A 17,348-nucleotide genomic window follows, 5' to 3' on the forward strand; every position below is an offset into this window, starting at 1 on the left:
AGCCAAAAGCAACACCATCTGGGAACAGAAATACGCAGATTTCTGCAGAAATCAATTTGAATGAGAGGAAATCTTTTCGAAAATCGATGTTGCCAGCCAAGAAAAAACCGCAAATCATGGGGAAATAACGTCTCCACATCAAGTTGTTAATGGTGGGAAAACAATGTATATCGTAAGAATAGACCTTAATACGGGACCAACGGAAAATGACGTAAATGGCAGGAAAACGTAAATTGCAGGAACGTAAAAATGGGGTTTTACTGTGTGTGTATATATATATATATATATATATATATATATATATATATAATTAAATAAATGAATTCGAAAAAATTAGCAGATTGAAGAAGTACTCTCTCATCTCTCTCATAATAGAGATAAAGGTAGGCCATGAGATATATTTAAGTTTGGTCAATGTGAAGTGATGTTTCACAAGTTTCCTTGTGAAAATGTCCCATAAGGAATCTGCTCTTGTATTAGATTTTAGTCTTATTTTAGAAGATTCTGTGCTTATTAGAGATTCCATTTTGGCAAGGCCATATTGTTCAGGCTCAGGATAGTTGATGTAATATTTATGTTCTTTCCTCTTCTGCTCAAGAAGAAATCACTCTTATTTCACTGCATTAAAGAAATATCTGAATGTATTGGAAAAATTTTATAAAGCCTCTCAACATCAGAAAAATCTCTGCATTTCTCTCTTCACCAAGAGAGATTTGAAGGGAAATATTCAGTTGTTTGCTGATGATGCAAAACTAGGGAGGGCAATAGTTGATAAAGGTGTAGATAGCTTACAGGATGATTTAAATAAATTGGCAGTGTGGGCAAAGATGGTTGTCAATTCGGTGTTGTAAAATGTAAGGTAATACACTTCGAGATGAAAAGATTATTGATGATACTAGTTTTTGTATCATTAGCAAACAACTGAATATTCCCCTTCAATATTCCCTAGAGGGATCTGGGGGGGGGGTGATAATTGATAAAGATTTGAAGTTCAGAGGACATTTTGCAGAAGTTGGCAAAACAGCTCAAAGAATTGCTTGGACATTGAAAAACACATTACAAATAATGATCAGAAGGTTATTATCCCTATTTATAAGTCTATGAGTCAGTCACATCTTGACTACTGTGCACAAATATGGCCAACTGGGTTTCTTGGAGATGAGGAGGTAGTAAAAAGGATTTAAAAATGAGTGACCAGGTTGGTGACAGGTCTGTGGAATGCTCCCTATGAGGATACTGAACTTGTGTGGGTTACAGAATTTAGTTGACAGGCATAGGAGAGGGAACATGATAGAAACTTATAAGTTACTAAAGACTTTTTATGACACAAAATAAAGTTTTCAATATATGAGGAGTAGGGAGAGCAAAGGGTCTGAAAGTTGTGTGTGTTCTTTTGCTTGTTTTTCAATCCATTCCACTCGTTCACCACTCCTTTAAGTGGTGAATGAGTGGAATAGATTGCTAGAGGTTATAAGTGCCACAATGTAAGGTAATGTATTTCTCCACAATGTATTTCTCCTTACGTTTATTCACCATTCTGAATAAACGTAAGGAGAAACTATAGAAATAACACATATGCCACAGTAATTAACGTTTTAATATGCAAATATTTTGTATTGCCATCTCAAAGTAATAAATTAATTTTCTGATCATATGAATTAGTATCTAAGACTACAGTGGCATTCCTCTTGTTAGCTTTGGTTTATAACTATGTTGCTATTTTGTTTTAAGGAGTTCAGGACTTTTTATTCTGATGGTTTGGCATCATAGATCACTTTGGCTATTTCAAAACGTAGTCTATTGGCTTCAATACTAGACGGATGACTAGTGTTCCTTTCAATGTTTTGTATGAAATCTAAATAAGGAATATGTTTGTATGAAATGGCAAACTTATGACCTCATGCTAGTACATTCAGTTCATCTTCAGTTAGAAGATGGCCAGATAAGTTAACACCAAATTTGTCAGCAGGTAATTGGGTTGTATTTTTCTTTGATCGTTCCAATAATGTTAGGTATTTTTGCAGCATATGTGTTATTCTATAGTTATGAGTATTCCACAAGTTTCGCTATATAAGAAGAACATAAGGAGGGATATGATAGGTATTATGTGAATAATGGTTAGTGTGGGTCTCCGACAATGGGTCTTTTCACTCCATGGAGATACCCATATAATAATGATAATAACCCCTGCTTTTGCAACCTGGAATTCCTGGAAAACTGTCATTAAACAAGCCATCTACAATCAAACTATAAATTCCTATATTCTTATGTTCTTGAAAATACAGTTCGAACTCTATTGTTTTCTTTTCTTGGTAATTTCTCTGTAGCATTAAAAGAATCCTGATGATGGCTAAGGTCTTCATGCACAATTTTATTGAAAATTAAATTATTGGTTTCCAAATTTTTCTGGCTGGAGTCGATTTTTTAAAGAGCCAAGAGCCTTTATAATTAAAAATAAGGGTACGGTTAGGTTCTATAATTTCATCTGCTTTGTGAGCACAGCAAATTATTTTCATCTTCATGGTGTACTGGAATCGACAGCTAGTTAATTGGCAAACAGGTATTCTGCTGATTCAGCAAATCAAGGTGGGTGATAAATGAGTTAAATGTGTGTATTGATAGCTGCTAGAAATTTGAAAGGAGCATGACATACCAATGATTTATACGAATATTATTTTTCAGCTCCTTTAACTGTTGAAGAAGAACATCTTACACCCCAACATGTTTCTCACACTGTCGAATCAACATTTACAGGCAACTTTGTTCCAGACAATGTTGACATATCAAGAGCACCAGTTCATGCTGGGTAATTATTGTTCTTATTTTAATTAACTAAAGAAAACATTGTTTATTATCTTTGTGTGTGTGTAAAATAATATCCTCTGTGGTGTTAAAAAATATATATATACACACACACACACACACACATACACTCGTGTCTCTTTTTATGCGGATTTGAAGTTATGCTGTGCACGCCCACAGATACGAGACCTTTCGACACTTCTGCACATGTCAACAGAAGGAGAATCCATTGCGATAATAGGGTAATCCAGCGTTTCCCAAACTTTTCCTACAACAGAAACACTTCACAAATCCTGAAATTTTCATGGAACACCTTGGTTATTTTGTAATGTATTTATTAACAATTAATTGTTAATTTAGCTGATTTTTTATTACTAATTAATAATTGATTATTAATTCTGTCTACTTCCGATTCCCAGGCTGATAAAGAATTTTCGGCTAGCAAAGGATGGTAAACCGGGTTTTTAAAAAGGAATGCACTTCATAACGTGAAGAAACAATGGCATTTATATGCTTTATACTAATGCCAGGAGTATCCGGAATAAGGGAGAGGAATTGGTGGCGCAGATAGCATCAGCCTGGCCAAAAATTATTGCGATCACTGAGACGTGGTTGACAGAAGGGGATATAACAACAGGAATAGAAGTCGCTGGGTATAGCATTTTTCGTCAGGATAAGAGGGGAAAGCGTGGTGGTGGGGTGCTGCTTATGATAAGTGATGACCTATGTCCTCTAAGAGTGGAGAATTTGGAAGGAAGTGAGACAAATGATTTTGAGAGTGTATGGTGTGAGGTAGAGGTAGGCAAGACGGGATATTTAGTGGGGTGTTGCTACAGACCAAGGAGCACAGAGGATGGGGACCAGGAGATGTTTAGACAGCTAAGTTTGGCAAGTGCAAGAAGAATGATTGTTATGGGAGATTTTAACTTCAGTAGTATAAATTGGAGAGAGGAAGATGCATGTAGCAATAGGGGAATGGAATTTCTAGAATTCTTGAGGGACAAATGTTTTAGGCAACATGTAACAGAGGGAACAAGAGGTTCAAAAGTTTTGAATTTGGTTATAGCATCAGAAGAGTTGATAATAACTGAGTTGACGTCTCTCCCACCATTTGGAGAGAGTGACCATATGGTGTTGCTTTGGAAAATGAATAGACATGCAGGAGTATCAAAGAGACAGGAACTTATGTGGAATTATAAGGCAGGTGATTATAATAGTCTTAGATGTCAACTTCGGGAAGTTTCATGGAGGAAGGAATTGGAAGGCCGGGATATCACCAGTGCGTGAGAAATTGTGAAAGAATATTTGTTATCAGCAATGGTAAGTTGTAAACCACGAGTGAAGAAGAGGACACAATTTGGAGTAAAGTGGATGACAAACAATATTAAACAGGAATTGCATGTGAAAAAGAGGCTATGGAAGAGATATAAGGAGACAGGTGAAGAGATGCATGAGGAATATAAGACACAGGCCAGAAGAGTGACTAGTGTGGTAAGGAAAACGAAACTGGAATATGAGAGGAGATTGGCCCTAAGATCCAAAGAAAATCCTAGGGAATTTTTTAGCTATGTGGCCAGTAGGAGGAGAAATTACTGTGGAAGAATGATATTGTGGGATAAAAATGGGAATAGAGTGACTGATGCAGAGGACATAGTGGAATTGTTCAATGAACACTTTATTGGAGTATTTCATCCTAGAGGAGTCAGTTTTAATGCTAGAGGGATAGGACTGGTTCGAGGTCTGGAGGTACAGGAGGAGAGTGTGTTTCAGATACTGAGTACTCTAGATGTCAGTAAAGCTGTGGGACTGGATGGTATTTTGCCACGAGTTTTGAGAGAATGTGCTAGGGAATTGACAGTACCTTTAACGTGGCTTTTCAATGAAAGTCTGGCTTTGGCAAAGGTTCCCAGGGAATGGAAGGAAGGTAAGATAGTGCCATTGCATAAGGGTGGTAACAGACTGGAAGTGTCTAATTATAGGCCAGTCTGTGTGTCATCAGTAGTTAAGATCTTGGAGAAAGTAGTGAGGGACCGTATACAGCATTGGGCAGATGAGGGTAATGTTATCTGTGAGAATCAACGTGGATTTATGAAAGGACGCTCTTGTTTTAGCAATATGCTAGCCTTTTATAATAAAGTTACAAGAACATTAGATGAGGGAAAGGCATATACTGCAATTTTCTTAGACTTGGCGAAGGCATTTGACAGGGTGCTACATGATAAGCTGATATTTAAGTTGCAGCACATGGGTCTGGATGTCAGATTGGTCAACTGGATTCAGGATTGGCTGTCTGATAGGTATCAGAGAGTTGTGTATGGTGGAGCAGTTTCCAGGAGGCAGAGGGTTACAAGTGGGGTCCCACAGGGCTTAGTACTAGGACCTATATTGTTTAACCTTTATATCAATGACATAGCCAGTGGATTGCAGGGGGATATTCAGTTGTTTGCGGATGATGCGAAGCTGGGAAGGATTATTAGTAATAGTGCAGATGTGGTAGCCCTGCAAGAGGATTTAAATAAGCTTGATAGATGGGCAAATGAATGGGGATGTCAGTTTAATGCAGCAAAATGTAAGGTCTTGAGGTTTGGGAAACATCGATGGGATGCTGCATACTCTATGGGAGGAGTTATACTGGAAGAAGTAGGGGAGACAAGAGATCTGGGGTTGATGATTGATAGAAACCTGAAGTTTAGGGGACATATTGCAAAGGTGGTGAAGGTAACACAGAGGATTGCTGCTATTATGAGAAGGACACTGACCTGCAGAGATAAGAGAGTTATCATTCCGTTGTATAAGTCTCTGATCAGACCACACTTGGACTATTGTTCTCAGATTTGGTCCCCAGGATTTGAAGGGGATAAATTAACTGTGGAAAGGATACAAAGACGGATGACAAAGATGGTTTCAGGACTGTACAAGGATAGTTATGAGGATCGGCTGAGAGAATGCGGACTGCAGAGTTTGGTGGATAGAAGAAGGAGAGGTGATATGATTGAGACTTTTAAACTGTTGAGAGTTGGTTACAGGGTTGACACTGGGGAGTTCTTTTGCTTGGTTGATTAGCAGGAAGGAGTGATGACAAGAGGCCATCCCTGGAAGTTACGAAAGGAAACTGTGAGCAAGAGGGTAAGGAGTGGTTTCTTTGTGTGGAGTGTGGTTGAGCCGTGGAATGCATTGCCTGATGGAGTGGTGGGAGCGAGAACGGTCAGTGAGTTTAAAGAGTGGTATGATAGACTTTGTGTTTCTCAGGGGGGGGTCCTCCCCTCGATGAGTCTTTTGACTCCTTGGAGGCCTGAATAATAATAATAATAATAATAAAAATTCATAATTAATTAAATTTGGCCCAATGGAGGAAAAAAAGCACCCAAGAAAAGCAATTTCTTTGGAAATGAAAATAGCAATTTTAGATCACTCAGCAAAAGGAGAGGGATCTACAGTGATTGGTAAACGTTTTAATTTAGGCGAATCTACTATAAGAGCAAATAAAAAGAATGAAGTTGCAATAAGAAAGTCTGTCATTTCTAGCACAAAACTAAGTGCCAAATTATCATCATACTCAAGAGATGCTTTATTAGAAAACATGGAACGAGCGCTCGTCGTAATTTGAATTAAAGAATTAACTCAAAGAAGAATTCCTATAAGTGGTTATTTAATTAAACAAAAAGCTCTTTGGTTTTATGAATAGATGAAGCAGTTGGAGCTGTCTACTTCCAATTCCCAGGCTGATAAAGAATTTTCGGCTAGCAAAGGATGGTAAACTGGGTTTTTAAAAAGGAATGCACTTCATAACGTGAAGATTACAGGGAAGGTTGCAGCAGCAGATGAAGAAGCAGCCAAAACTTTTTAAGAGAAGTTAGCGAAAATTATTGAAGATGGTGGATATTGTCCCAGTCAAGTGTTTAACGCTGATGAAACAGGATTGGTTTGGAAGAAAATGTCTGAGGAAAAAAGTCTGAGAAAAAAGCAAGTGGGTTTAAAGCAAGCAAAGATCGAGTGATGTTGTTACTTTGTAGCAATGCATCAGGAGATCGAATGTTGAAACCCCCTCCTAGTAAATCGATTTCTAAGACCACGTGCTCTAAAAGGCAAAGATCTAAAAAATAGCTGCCGGTACATTAGATGGCTAATACAAAGGCTTGGGTAACAACTGCTGTATTTACTGAATAGTTCAATAATTACTTTGTACCAGAAGTGGAAACATATATGAAGCAAAAAACTCTCGATTTTAAAGTTTTATTAATTGTTGACAATGTACCAATTCATCCACATTTAGAACATCCAAATGTGCAGATAGTGTTTTTTCCACCAAATGCAACAAGCATTATTCAGCCATTAGATCAAGGCATAATTGCAACTTTTAAAAAAAATATTGCATAAAGCACACTTTTCAATTTATATTGGATTAACTAGAAAATGAATCATTAACGGTAACTGACGTTTTGAAAAAGTTTTCTATTTTGGACTGCTTAAATCATGTTGCATCTGCTATCCCTGAAATAAGACCACAAACTTTAAATGCATGCTGGAAATCAGCTTGGCCTGGATGTATTGCAAACAGTGCAACCATGCAAACATCTACATTATCAGCTGAAATCATTACATTGGTACATGAAATTGGTGGAGAAGGTTTTGATACATTTAGCTAGAACGATGTAGAAGAATTGCTTGTGGATAATGCCTTAAGTGACGATGATATTATTGGATATCGATTAACTTTAGATATCATTGAAGATCCAGAAAACGATAGTGAAGCAGAAGAAAAACCTTTCCCCCTCATTGCAAATATAATTCGAGAAGGTCTTGAACTGTGCAATAAAATGGAAAATCATTTTCTTGCTAATGACATAAATTCTGAACGAGCCTTTAAATTCCAACATGAGCTGAAGAACTGTATGTCTGGATATCGCGAGCTGTATAAAAAATTAGTGAAATCATCATTGCAAAGTTTAATCACTGATTACATTGTGAGAAGGAAAAAATCAGCAGAGAACAAGGGTGAAGCTAATTCTGTTTGTGAAGAACCATTGCCTTTACCATACAGATCTGATGTACTGACTATCTCTTCTGGTGATGAAAGTGATTTTGCACCAGTTCACAAACGTTGCCAAATATTGTCTAATAGCGACGATAATTCTGATGACAAAATGTAAAAAAAAAAAATTTTTACTTTTCAATAAAATTAAATGAATGAAGCTTTAAAACAAACTTAGGCATTCTTTTTTTCCTGAATTTTTATAAACTTTTTTTTAATGTGATTTTAGGTTTATTTTAATTCATTGCTTCGGTTTTATGTAGTTTTAGAAAATTATGGAACGTATCCCTAATTTTTCAACATAAGTTAGGCCTTTTTTGTGCGATTTTTTTATATGCAGTTTTCTGTTGAACGTATCTACCGCATAAAAAGAAACCCGACTGTATATGCTATTGTATTGATGCTCCAATTATAACAAGTCAAATGCTGAACTACAAAGCTGAAAATTATGATCAACTTAGTCCCATGGACTAAGTTGATCATAATTCACAGTACTTGTACAGTACAGGACTAAGTTGATCATAATTTACAATACTAGATTACAATACAAGAACAAATAGGTTGGGAGTGAAATGGATGTGCAACCTTATTAAGCAAGAGATCCACAAGAAGAAAATGATGTGGAAAGAATATCGTGAGAATAAGAGTGAGAGGAGTTATGAAATGTATAAGGCTCAGGCCAGTAAAGTAACAAGTACTGTGTCGAAAGCTAAATTGGAGTATGAAAAGAAATTGACCATGCAAGCTAAAGGCAATCTGAACGAATTTTATTGTTATGCTACAAGCAAAAGAAAGAATGAATGAATGTGAAAGAATAATTTTATTGAATGCAGATGATAGTCGAGTGTTGGAAGGTAATGTGAATGTTCAGTTAATGAATTCTCACTTTGCTAAGATATATCAACCAGGTGTATGTAATATGGTGCACAGTGCTACTGCTACATTGGATGAAGAGTTAGACTTCATTAAAGGGAGGTTGAGCTGGTTGCATAACCTGGATAAGAATTCAATTTTATATTTCATCTCAGTCACTGAAACATTGTAAGGGAAACAATATTAAAATTGCGCAAAACAATAGATGGAAAAGAATAGACTGATAGCATGAAGTCCTATGATGGGCACCCTTTATGGATTCTGTTGAGTAGGAGGCCTAAAAAGTAAAGTTTCCCAAATCGTTGGCAGTTTAATACAACCATATTTATTAAGATTAGGTTGGTTTATTTTTAATCTGCTGCTTATTCAATGGATTTAGTGTTTTCAGGGAGGATAGAATAGTCAGAAAGAGGATGGGATAATGCTGATGATAGCAGATGAATTGCACCCAAAAGAGAATAGGAGTCAGTCATGCAGATGGCAGTTCTTTTTAGTCAATCTACTGTGAGATTAATAGGACAAAATACAAAATTAGTTGCTGTTATAGGCGAGGGTGCCAGGGATTGATGTAGAAGACCAGCATCAGCATATTAGTACAATGAATGCAAGTTGAGTAATTATTACAGATGCCTTCAACTTCTAAGACATAGATTGTAAGGAAGAATGATCACATGACAAGAAGGAAATGGAATTTATACACTTACGCACAGATAATTACTTGAAGCAGAATGTGACAGAGGGGACTCGAGGTATGAGAGTCTTGGATCTTGTTATAGACTCAGAAGACCTGTCTGTAACTATGGTGCTGCATTGCATCCAATTGGAGGAAAGCAATCATGTGGTCTTCACTTGGAAGGTAGCAAAATGTGGAAATTCCAGTTAAGAAGTGGGATATGGGGAACTACAGGGCAGGTGATCATGAAAGCTTAGGATTACAAATGAGTTCAGATGGCAGACAGAAAAAGATTGTTAAGCTACTTAGTGATCATTTTGCAGGGATATATCATCCAGGTAAATTTATTGCTGTGACAGGACTGATGTGAGAACAAAGGTTGAAGAATTGGAGGAATTTAGTATATTGCAGAATCTGAATGCAATTACAACTATGGGATTAGATAGAATATTGACTTGCATTTTACGAGAATGTGCAGAGGGAACTGGCGAGTCTTTGACTAGCCTGCTTCATTTAGTCTTAGCTCTGGCAAAGTCCCAAGAGAGTGGAAGGAGGGAAAAATAACCAATTAGTATCTCAGCAGTGGTGGTAAAAGTACTAGAAAACTTAGTCAATAAAGAAAATTCAGGAATGGGTAGATAAGAATGTGATACTCTATGAGAGACAGCATGGCTTTGTGAAGGTTCAAATAATCAGATAATTTTTTATAATAGAGTGAAAATTGAGTTGGATAAAAGGAATGGCTACACAATGATGATACTGCTGTATTTTGCAGTATACCACATCGAACTTTACACAAACTGCAACAAATTGGGATGGATAGGAAAGTGGAGATAGGGATAAAAGGGTGGCTGTATGACAGATATCAAAAAGTAGTGTATGCAGAAGCTGAATCCAGGAGAAGGTATATGATTAGTGGTGTGCTGCAGGGCTCTGTGCTTGGACCACTGCTGTTTAATTTGTATATAAATGCTATAGGGAATAATTTAAAGGGAGATATTCAGTTTTTGGCTGATGATTCAAAGTATTAACAATAGATAATTACAAGCAAAAGATAATGGGTGTCATTTTAATGTGGAAAAGTATAAAGATATGCATTTTGTGATACCAAGATTACAAGCTAAATACAAAATTAATTATGGAAAATCTCGCGTAAAAGATTTTTTTAATAGTATAATTTTTGCCTGTGTGTCACAGGCATCTTCAGTACATGTTAAGCTCAAATTAAACAATAACTGACAATTCCAAAAAGCGCCACCTAAGTAAGATAAAAAGTCAATAAAATTTCCTAAAAAAAAAAACTATATATACAATAAAAAGTTAGGAAAGATTAGCTGATTTGTAAAGTACTATCTCCCATAGAAGGGATAGACGTAAACCATCAGTCTATAGAAAGAAGCCTCATACTGGCCATTATATCCATGCTGAATCTCATCACCATCCCATGGCTTGTGAAGGAGAGCGTATGTGCGCAAAATGCAGGCAGTTGGAGGAAATAAGTGCATTAGAAATATCGATATCCAACCTTGTCGCTCCAGGAATGGGGAATGAATGTAGGAAGACAAATAGTGTGATAGGGGAGAATGAAAAAAATATATATATGAATGAGAAAATAATAGTTGATAGTGTGGAAGGTGTGAGTGACTGTGAAAGTTTAGGAGATGGTTTTGTTTGGGAAAGTGAATTTAGATTAAGAGTGACTGACCTGCAGAGAGAGATAGATGAGCTGAAAGAGGAGGTGGAATATCTTGTGAATGAGAACAGAAGTATGAAAGATAAGATTAGGAGAATGGAAGAGATAAATGCAAGGCGAATCAGAGTAGGGGGGAGAGAGAGAATTTAGGGAGTATGAGTGAGAGGTATGGGGGTGCTAGAAGAGGAGAGAATGGAAACGATAGGAGAGACAGAATGAGAGAGGGATATGGAAGTGCTAGAAGTGGAGAAAATGGAAACAATGAGAGAGAGGGAATGATAGAGATGTATGGGAGTGCTAGAAGAGGAGAGAATGGAAACAGTAGGAGAGAGAGGTATGGGAATGCTAGAAGAGAGAATAGCAGTAGAGGAGAGGGAATGAGAGAGACCTATGGGAATGAAAGAAGAGGAGAGAATGGAAACAATAGGAGAGAGGGAATGGTAAGAGGTATAATGTATGGCGACTCAATGATCCATGGTGTTCAAGATACGATGTGTGAGGAGTGTTTGCCAGGAGGAACAATAGAAATGGTGGCTATGGCAATTAAGAGAGGTGAAAGGGTGGATGAGATGATTGTGATGGTAGGAACGAATGACTTGAGTGGTAATGTAAGTCGGGCAGCAAGAGATATGAGATTTTTGCTTGAGACTGTACGGAAGAAGACAGAGAGAGGAAAAATAGTGTGCGTGTTGCCTAGGTATGATAATGATGAGCTGAGCAGAAGAGCGGTAATATTGAATGGCATAATAGCAAGAATGTATGACAAGAGAGGACTGGTATATGTGGATGCTTGGTGTGCGTTTGAGGAAAGAGAGGAATTGTATGCGAGAGACCGTTTACATTTGAATAAGGAAGGACATAGGCATCTGGAGAGATTGCTGTTCTGAACGAGTCAGTGTGTCCCAGGGAGGATGATAGCAGGGGTGGCCTCTTGTGGGAATAGATACTTGGGAGAAGGGAGATGACATCAGGTAACACTGAGCCCAGTGGAGAATAGAGGAGACAATGCTTGGTATAGAAACAATGGCATTTATATGCTTTATACTAATGCCAGGAGTATCCGGAATAAGGGAGAGGAATTGGTGGCACAGATAGCATCAGCCTGGCCAAAAATTATTGCAATCAGTGAGACATGGTTGACAGAAGGAGATATAACAACAGGAATAGAAGTTGCTGGGTATAGCATTTTTTGTCAGGATAGGAGGGGAAAGCGTGGTGGTAGGGTATTGCTTATGATAAGTGATGACCTATGTCCTCTAAGAGTGGATGCTTTGGAAGGAAGTGAGACAAATGATTTTGAGAGCGTATGGTGTGAGGTAGAGGTAGCTAATACAGGATATTTAGTGGGGTGTTGCTACAGACCCAGGAGCACAGAGAAAATGGGGACCAGGAGATGTTTAGACAGCTAAGTTTGGCAAGTTCAAGAAGAATGATTGTTATGAGAGATTTTAACTACAGTAGTATAAATTGGAGAGAAGAAGATGCATGTAGCAATAGGGAAATGGAATTTCTAGAATTCTTGAGGAACAAATGTCTTAGGCAACACGTAACAGAGGGAACAAGAGGTTCAAGAGTTTTGGATTTGGTTATAGCATCAGAAGAGTTGATAATAACTGAGTTGACATCTCTCCCACCAGTTGGAGAGAGTGACCATATTGTTTTGACTTGGAAAATGAATAGACATGCAGGAGTATCAAAGAGACGGGAACTTATGTGGAATTATAATGCAGATGATTATAATAGTCTTAGACTTCAACTTTGGGACGTTTCATGGAGGCAGGAATTGGAAGGCCGGGATATCATTAGTGGGAAATTGTGAAGGAATATTTGTTAGCAGCAATGGTAAGTTGTATACCACGAGTGAAGACGAGGACACAATTTGGAGTAAAGTGGTTGACAAACAATATTAAACAGGAATTGCATGCGAAAAAGAGGCTATGGAAGAGATATAAGGAGACAGGTGAAGAGAAGATGCATGAAGAATATAAGACACAGGCCAGAAGAGTGACTAGTGTGGTAAGGAAAGCAAAACTGGAATATGAGAGGAGATTGGCCCTAAGATCCAAAGAAAATCTTAGGGAATTTTTTAGCTATGTGGCCAGTAGGAGGAGAAATGACTGTGGAAGAATGATATTGTGGGATAAAAATGGGAATAGAGTGACTGATGCAGAGGATATAGTTGAATTGTTCAATGAACACTTTATTGGAGTATTTCATCCTAGAGGAGTCAATTTTAATGCTAGACGGATAGCGCTGGTTCGAGGTTTAGAATTACAGGAGGAGAGTGTGTTTCAGATACTGAGTACTCTGGATGTCAGTAAAGCTGTGGGACTGGATGGTATTTAACCCCGAGTTTTGAGAGAATGTGCTAATGAATTGACAGTGCCTTTATCCTGGCTTTTCAATGAAAGTCTGGCTTTGGCAAAGGTTCCCAGGGAATGGAAGGAAGGTAAGATAGTGTCATTGCATAAGGGTGGTAACAGACTGGAAGTGTCTAATTATAGGCCAGTCTGTGTGTCATCAGTAGTTGTTAAGATCTTGGAGAAAGTAGTGAGCGGCCGTATATAGTATTGGGCAGATGAGGGTAATGTTATCTGTGAGAATCAACATGGATTTGTGAAAGGGCGTTCTTGTTTTAGCAATATGCTAGCCTTTTATAATAAAGTTACAAGAACATTAAATGAGGGTAAGGCATATACTGCAATTTTCTTAAACTTAGCGAAGGCATTTGACAGGGTGCCACATAATAAGCTGATATTTAAGTTGCAGCACATGTGTCTGGATGTCAGATTGGTCAACTGGATTCAGGATTGGCTGTCTGATAGGTATTAGAGAGTTGTGTATGGTGGAGCAGTTTCAAGGAGGCAGAGGGTTACAAGTGGGGTCCCACAGGGCTCAGTACTGGGACCTATATTGTTTAACCTTTATATCAATGACATTGCAAGGGGATATTCAGTTGTTTGCGGATGATGCAAAGCTGGGAAGGATTATTAGTAATAGTGCAGATGTGGTAGTCCTGCAAGAGGATTTAAATAAGCTAGATAGATGGGCAAATGAATGGGGGTGTTAGTTTAATGCAACAAAATGTAAGGTCTTGAGGTTTGGGACACATCGATGGGATGCTGCATACTCTATGGGAGGAGTTATACTGGAGGAAATAGGGGAGACAAGAGATTTGGGGTTGATAGAAACCACAGGTTGATGATTGATAGAAACCTGAAGTTTAGGGGACATATTGCAAAGGTGGTAAAGGTAACACAGAGGATTGCTGCAATTATGAGAAGGACACTGACCTGCAGAGATAAGAGGGTTATCATTCCGTTGTATAAGTCTCTGATCAGACCACACTTGGACTATTGTTCTCAGATTTGGTCCCCAGGATTTGAAGGGGATAAATTAACTGTGGAAAGGATACAAAGACAGATGACAAATATGGTTTCAGGACTGTGCAAGGATAGTTATGAGGATTGGCTGAGGGAATGTGGACTGCAGAGTTTGGTGGATAGAAGAAGGAGAGGTGATATGAATGAGACTTTTAAAGTGTTGAGAGGTGGTTACAGGGTTGACACTGGGGAGTTCTTTCGTTTGGTTGAACAGCGGGAAGGAGTGATGACAAGAGGCCATCCCTGGAAGTTATGAAAGGAAACTGTGAGCAAGAGGGTAAGGAGTGGTTTCTTTGCGTGGAGGGTGGTTGAACTGTGGAATGCATTGCCTGATGGAATGGTAGGAGCGAGAACGGTCAATGAGTTTAAAGAGTGGAATGATAGACTTCGTGTTTCTTAGGGGGGACCTCCCCTCGATGAGTTTTGACAGACTTTATGTTCTTAGGAAGGACCTCCCACGATGAGTCTTTTGACTCCATGGAGGCCTGAATAATAATAATAATAAACAGTCTGATGGTTTACGTCTATCCCCTTTATGGGAGATAGTACTTTACAAATCAGCTAATCTTTCCTAACTTTTTTTTTGCGTGTGCGTGTGTGTTAGGAAATTTTATTGACCTTTTTAGTTATCTTACACTAGCTACTTAGTTGTCGCTTTTGGGAATTGTTAGTTATTGTTTAATTTGAACTTAACATGTACTGAAAATGCCTGTGACACAAAGGCGAAAATTATACTATTAAAAAAATCTTTTTACGTGAGATTTTCTTCATTAATTTTGTATTTATATGTCTACTCACGGTATTCCATTACTAATAGTTAAGATTACAAGCAGTGTATCATATTGAGGGAACTGTACTCCAAACTGATAAGCTAGGGATTTGGGAGTAGTAGTAGATAGACTAGTTAGAGGGCACATTGCTTAAGTAGCAGGGTTACAGCTCACAGGACTACTTAGTTATTTAAAAATATACTAACATGTAGAGATAAGGGAGTTATCATTCCTCTTTATAAAGCCATGATAAGACTACATCTAGATTCTGTGCTCAGGTCTGGTCACCTGAGTTTCTTGGGGATGAGGAAGTGGGGGATTTCCAGAAGCAAGTGACCATTGAGAGCTCCCTATGAGGATAGATTGAGGGTTTGTAGATTGCGAAAGTTGATTAATAGAAAAAAAAAAGGTGGGATATTATATAGGTCCTATAATCATCAGTCCTATAAATCCTTAAAGATTTATAGGACTGATGCAGGGGAAATGTTTCAGCACCTCGATAGAGGGGGTAGAACAATTGGTCATCCCAGGAAGTTGGGTAAGAATGTCGTTAACAAGAGTGTGAGGACTAGAAAATCGCTTGTAGAGTGGTAAATGAATGAATGAAATGGGATGCGTGAGTTAGTTGTGAGTTCTTTGTCTGTTATTGGTTTCAAGGAAAGGCATGATAAATATTGTGTTGATAGTTAGGATCTCCCAAGATGAGTCTTAGTACTCCTTGGTTGGTGCCCATGCAATAATAATAAATTTTATCCTGAGTATCTGATTAGCACTTTTCAAAACATTTCATTCTGCAGCACTGAAAAATTGGCCTAAAAGTTTTGCACAACTGACCTTTTTTTTGCTTATGTTGGGCAATATTGCTTTTTTTTTCTTCTCATTTTTTAATTATCTTTGCTTTGATAAGGTTTGATGAAGCACTACTATTTGCAAAATCAGGTTGTTGAGATTCAGATTCTCAAGCTCATGTGACAGCTGTGGAACCAGCTGCATCATCCAGTTCAGTGGCATTTCCTTGTTGATATGCATCTTTCTGTTGATTTCCTGTAAGTAGTTTCTTTTCCTGCTACTGTTTTCAAATTCAGGATGCTAATCAGGGTCTGCAATAGTCTTCGTCATTTCCTTCATATTCTTCAAAATAATTCAGAGCTTGTGAATTGTCTTGTTTAGTGCTGTTTTCAGTCATTAAAATTGATGATGCTGAAGTAGATGTATTAGTTTCACAGCAAAATTTCGCTCAACGATTGTCTGAAATATGTGGCTCTGTTTCACTGGCAACAGATTTTTGACACATGATAGTACTGACTGCAGTGGCAGGAGCTTCATCTTTATTTGCATCATCATGGATCATGTACCTGTGCAGATGAAAACAACACTTCGTTTTCCTCTAACATGTCTCTTAGAGACATGTTAGAGGAAAACGAAGTGTTGTTTCACTTCGTTTTCACTTCAAAAATTTCAGTGCTGCAGAATGAACACTTCTTCTTCTCTCCACATAGATGGAGAGAAGAAGAAGTGTTCCTAAGCATATCTGTCCCTTTAGGAACACTTCTTCTTCTCTCCATCTATGTGGATGATGATGAGGCCGAAGAACTCTTTCCACTTCTGCCAAGTTTGGTGTCGCTTCTTGTGATTCGATTTTCAGGTCCTCTTTTATTTTGTCTATCCATCTAATTCTGGGCCGTCCTTTGGATCTTTTTTTTACCTTCTATCATTGTATTCAGGGCTTTAGATGGTAGTCTTTCTTTTCCCATTCTGGTCACATGGCCAAACTATCGCAGTCTTCTTTCCTGGATTTTGTGTATTATTGTTATTTCTTGTTTAATCGTTTTCTTATGTCTTTGTTTCTTAGTCTATCCAGCAGAGATACTCCAAGTAATCTTCTTAGCCAACCCATTTCAGTAGTTAATAATTTTTTCTCTTCAGCCTTTTTAAGATTCCAGCATTCACTTCCATAGAGGAGTATTGGGAGGACCATTGTTTCATAGATTCTTACTTTTGTTACTTGTTTGATGTCTCTTGACTTCCATATTTTATTAAGTCGTCCAAAAGTTTGGGATACTTGACTGATTCGTCTGTTTATATCTTTTGTAATTTCACCATTGTACTCAATAACTCCTCC

General features: G+C 37.8%; 1 protein-coding gene across 16 annotated transcripts in view; it reads left to right on the plus strand.

Moving 5' to 3' along the window:
• Window positions 1-17,348, plus strand: part of LOC150095834 (uncharacterized) — a 1,527,755-nt gene that overhangs the window by 861,097 nt on the left and 649,310 nt on the right. For all 16 annotated transcript variants that reach the window (XM_090409494.1, XM_090409490.1, XM_090409495.1 and 13 more), the window contains one exon: window positions 2,683-2,806. In XM_090409494.1, coding sequence (XP_090265620.1) covers window positions 2,683-2,806 — 124 coding nt within the window. The remainder of the gene's footprint in view (window positions 1-2,682; window positions 2,807-17,348) is intronic.

The sequence above is a fragment of the Typopeltis vanoorti genome, chromosome 19, assembly GCF_054136105.1.
Source record: "Typopeltis vanoorti isolate ZY-2024b chromosome 19, IOZ_Tvanoo_1.0, whole genome shotgun sequence".
In the NCBI taxonomy this organism is placed as follows: domain Eukaryota; kingdom Metazoa; phylum Arthropoda; class Arachnida; order Uropygi; family Thelyphonidae; genus Typopeltis; species Typopeltis vanoorti.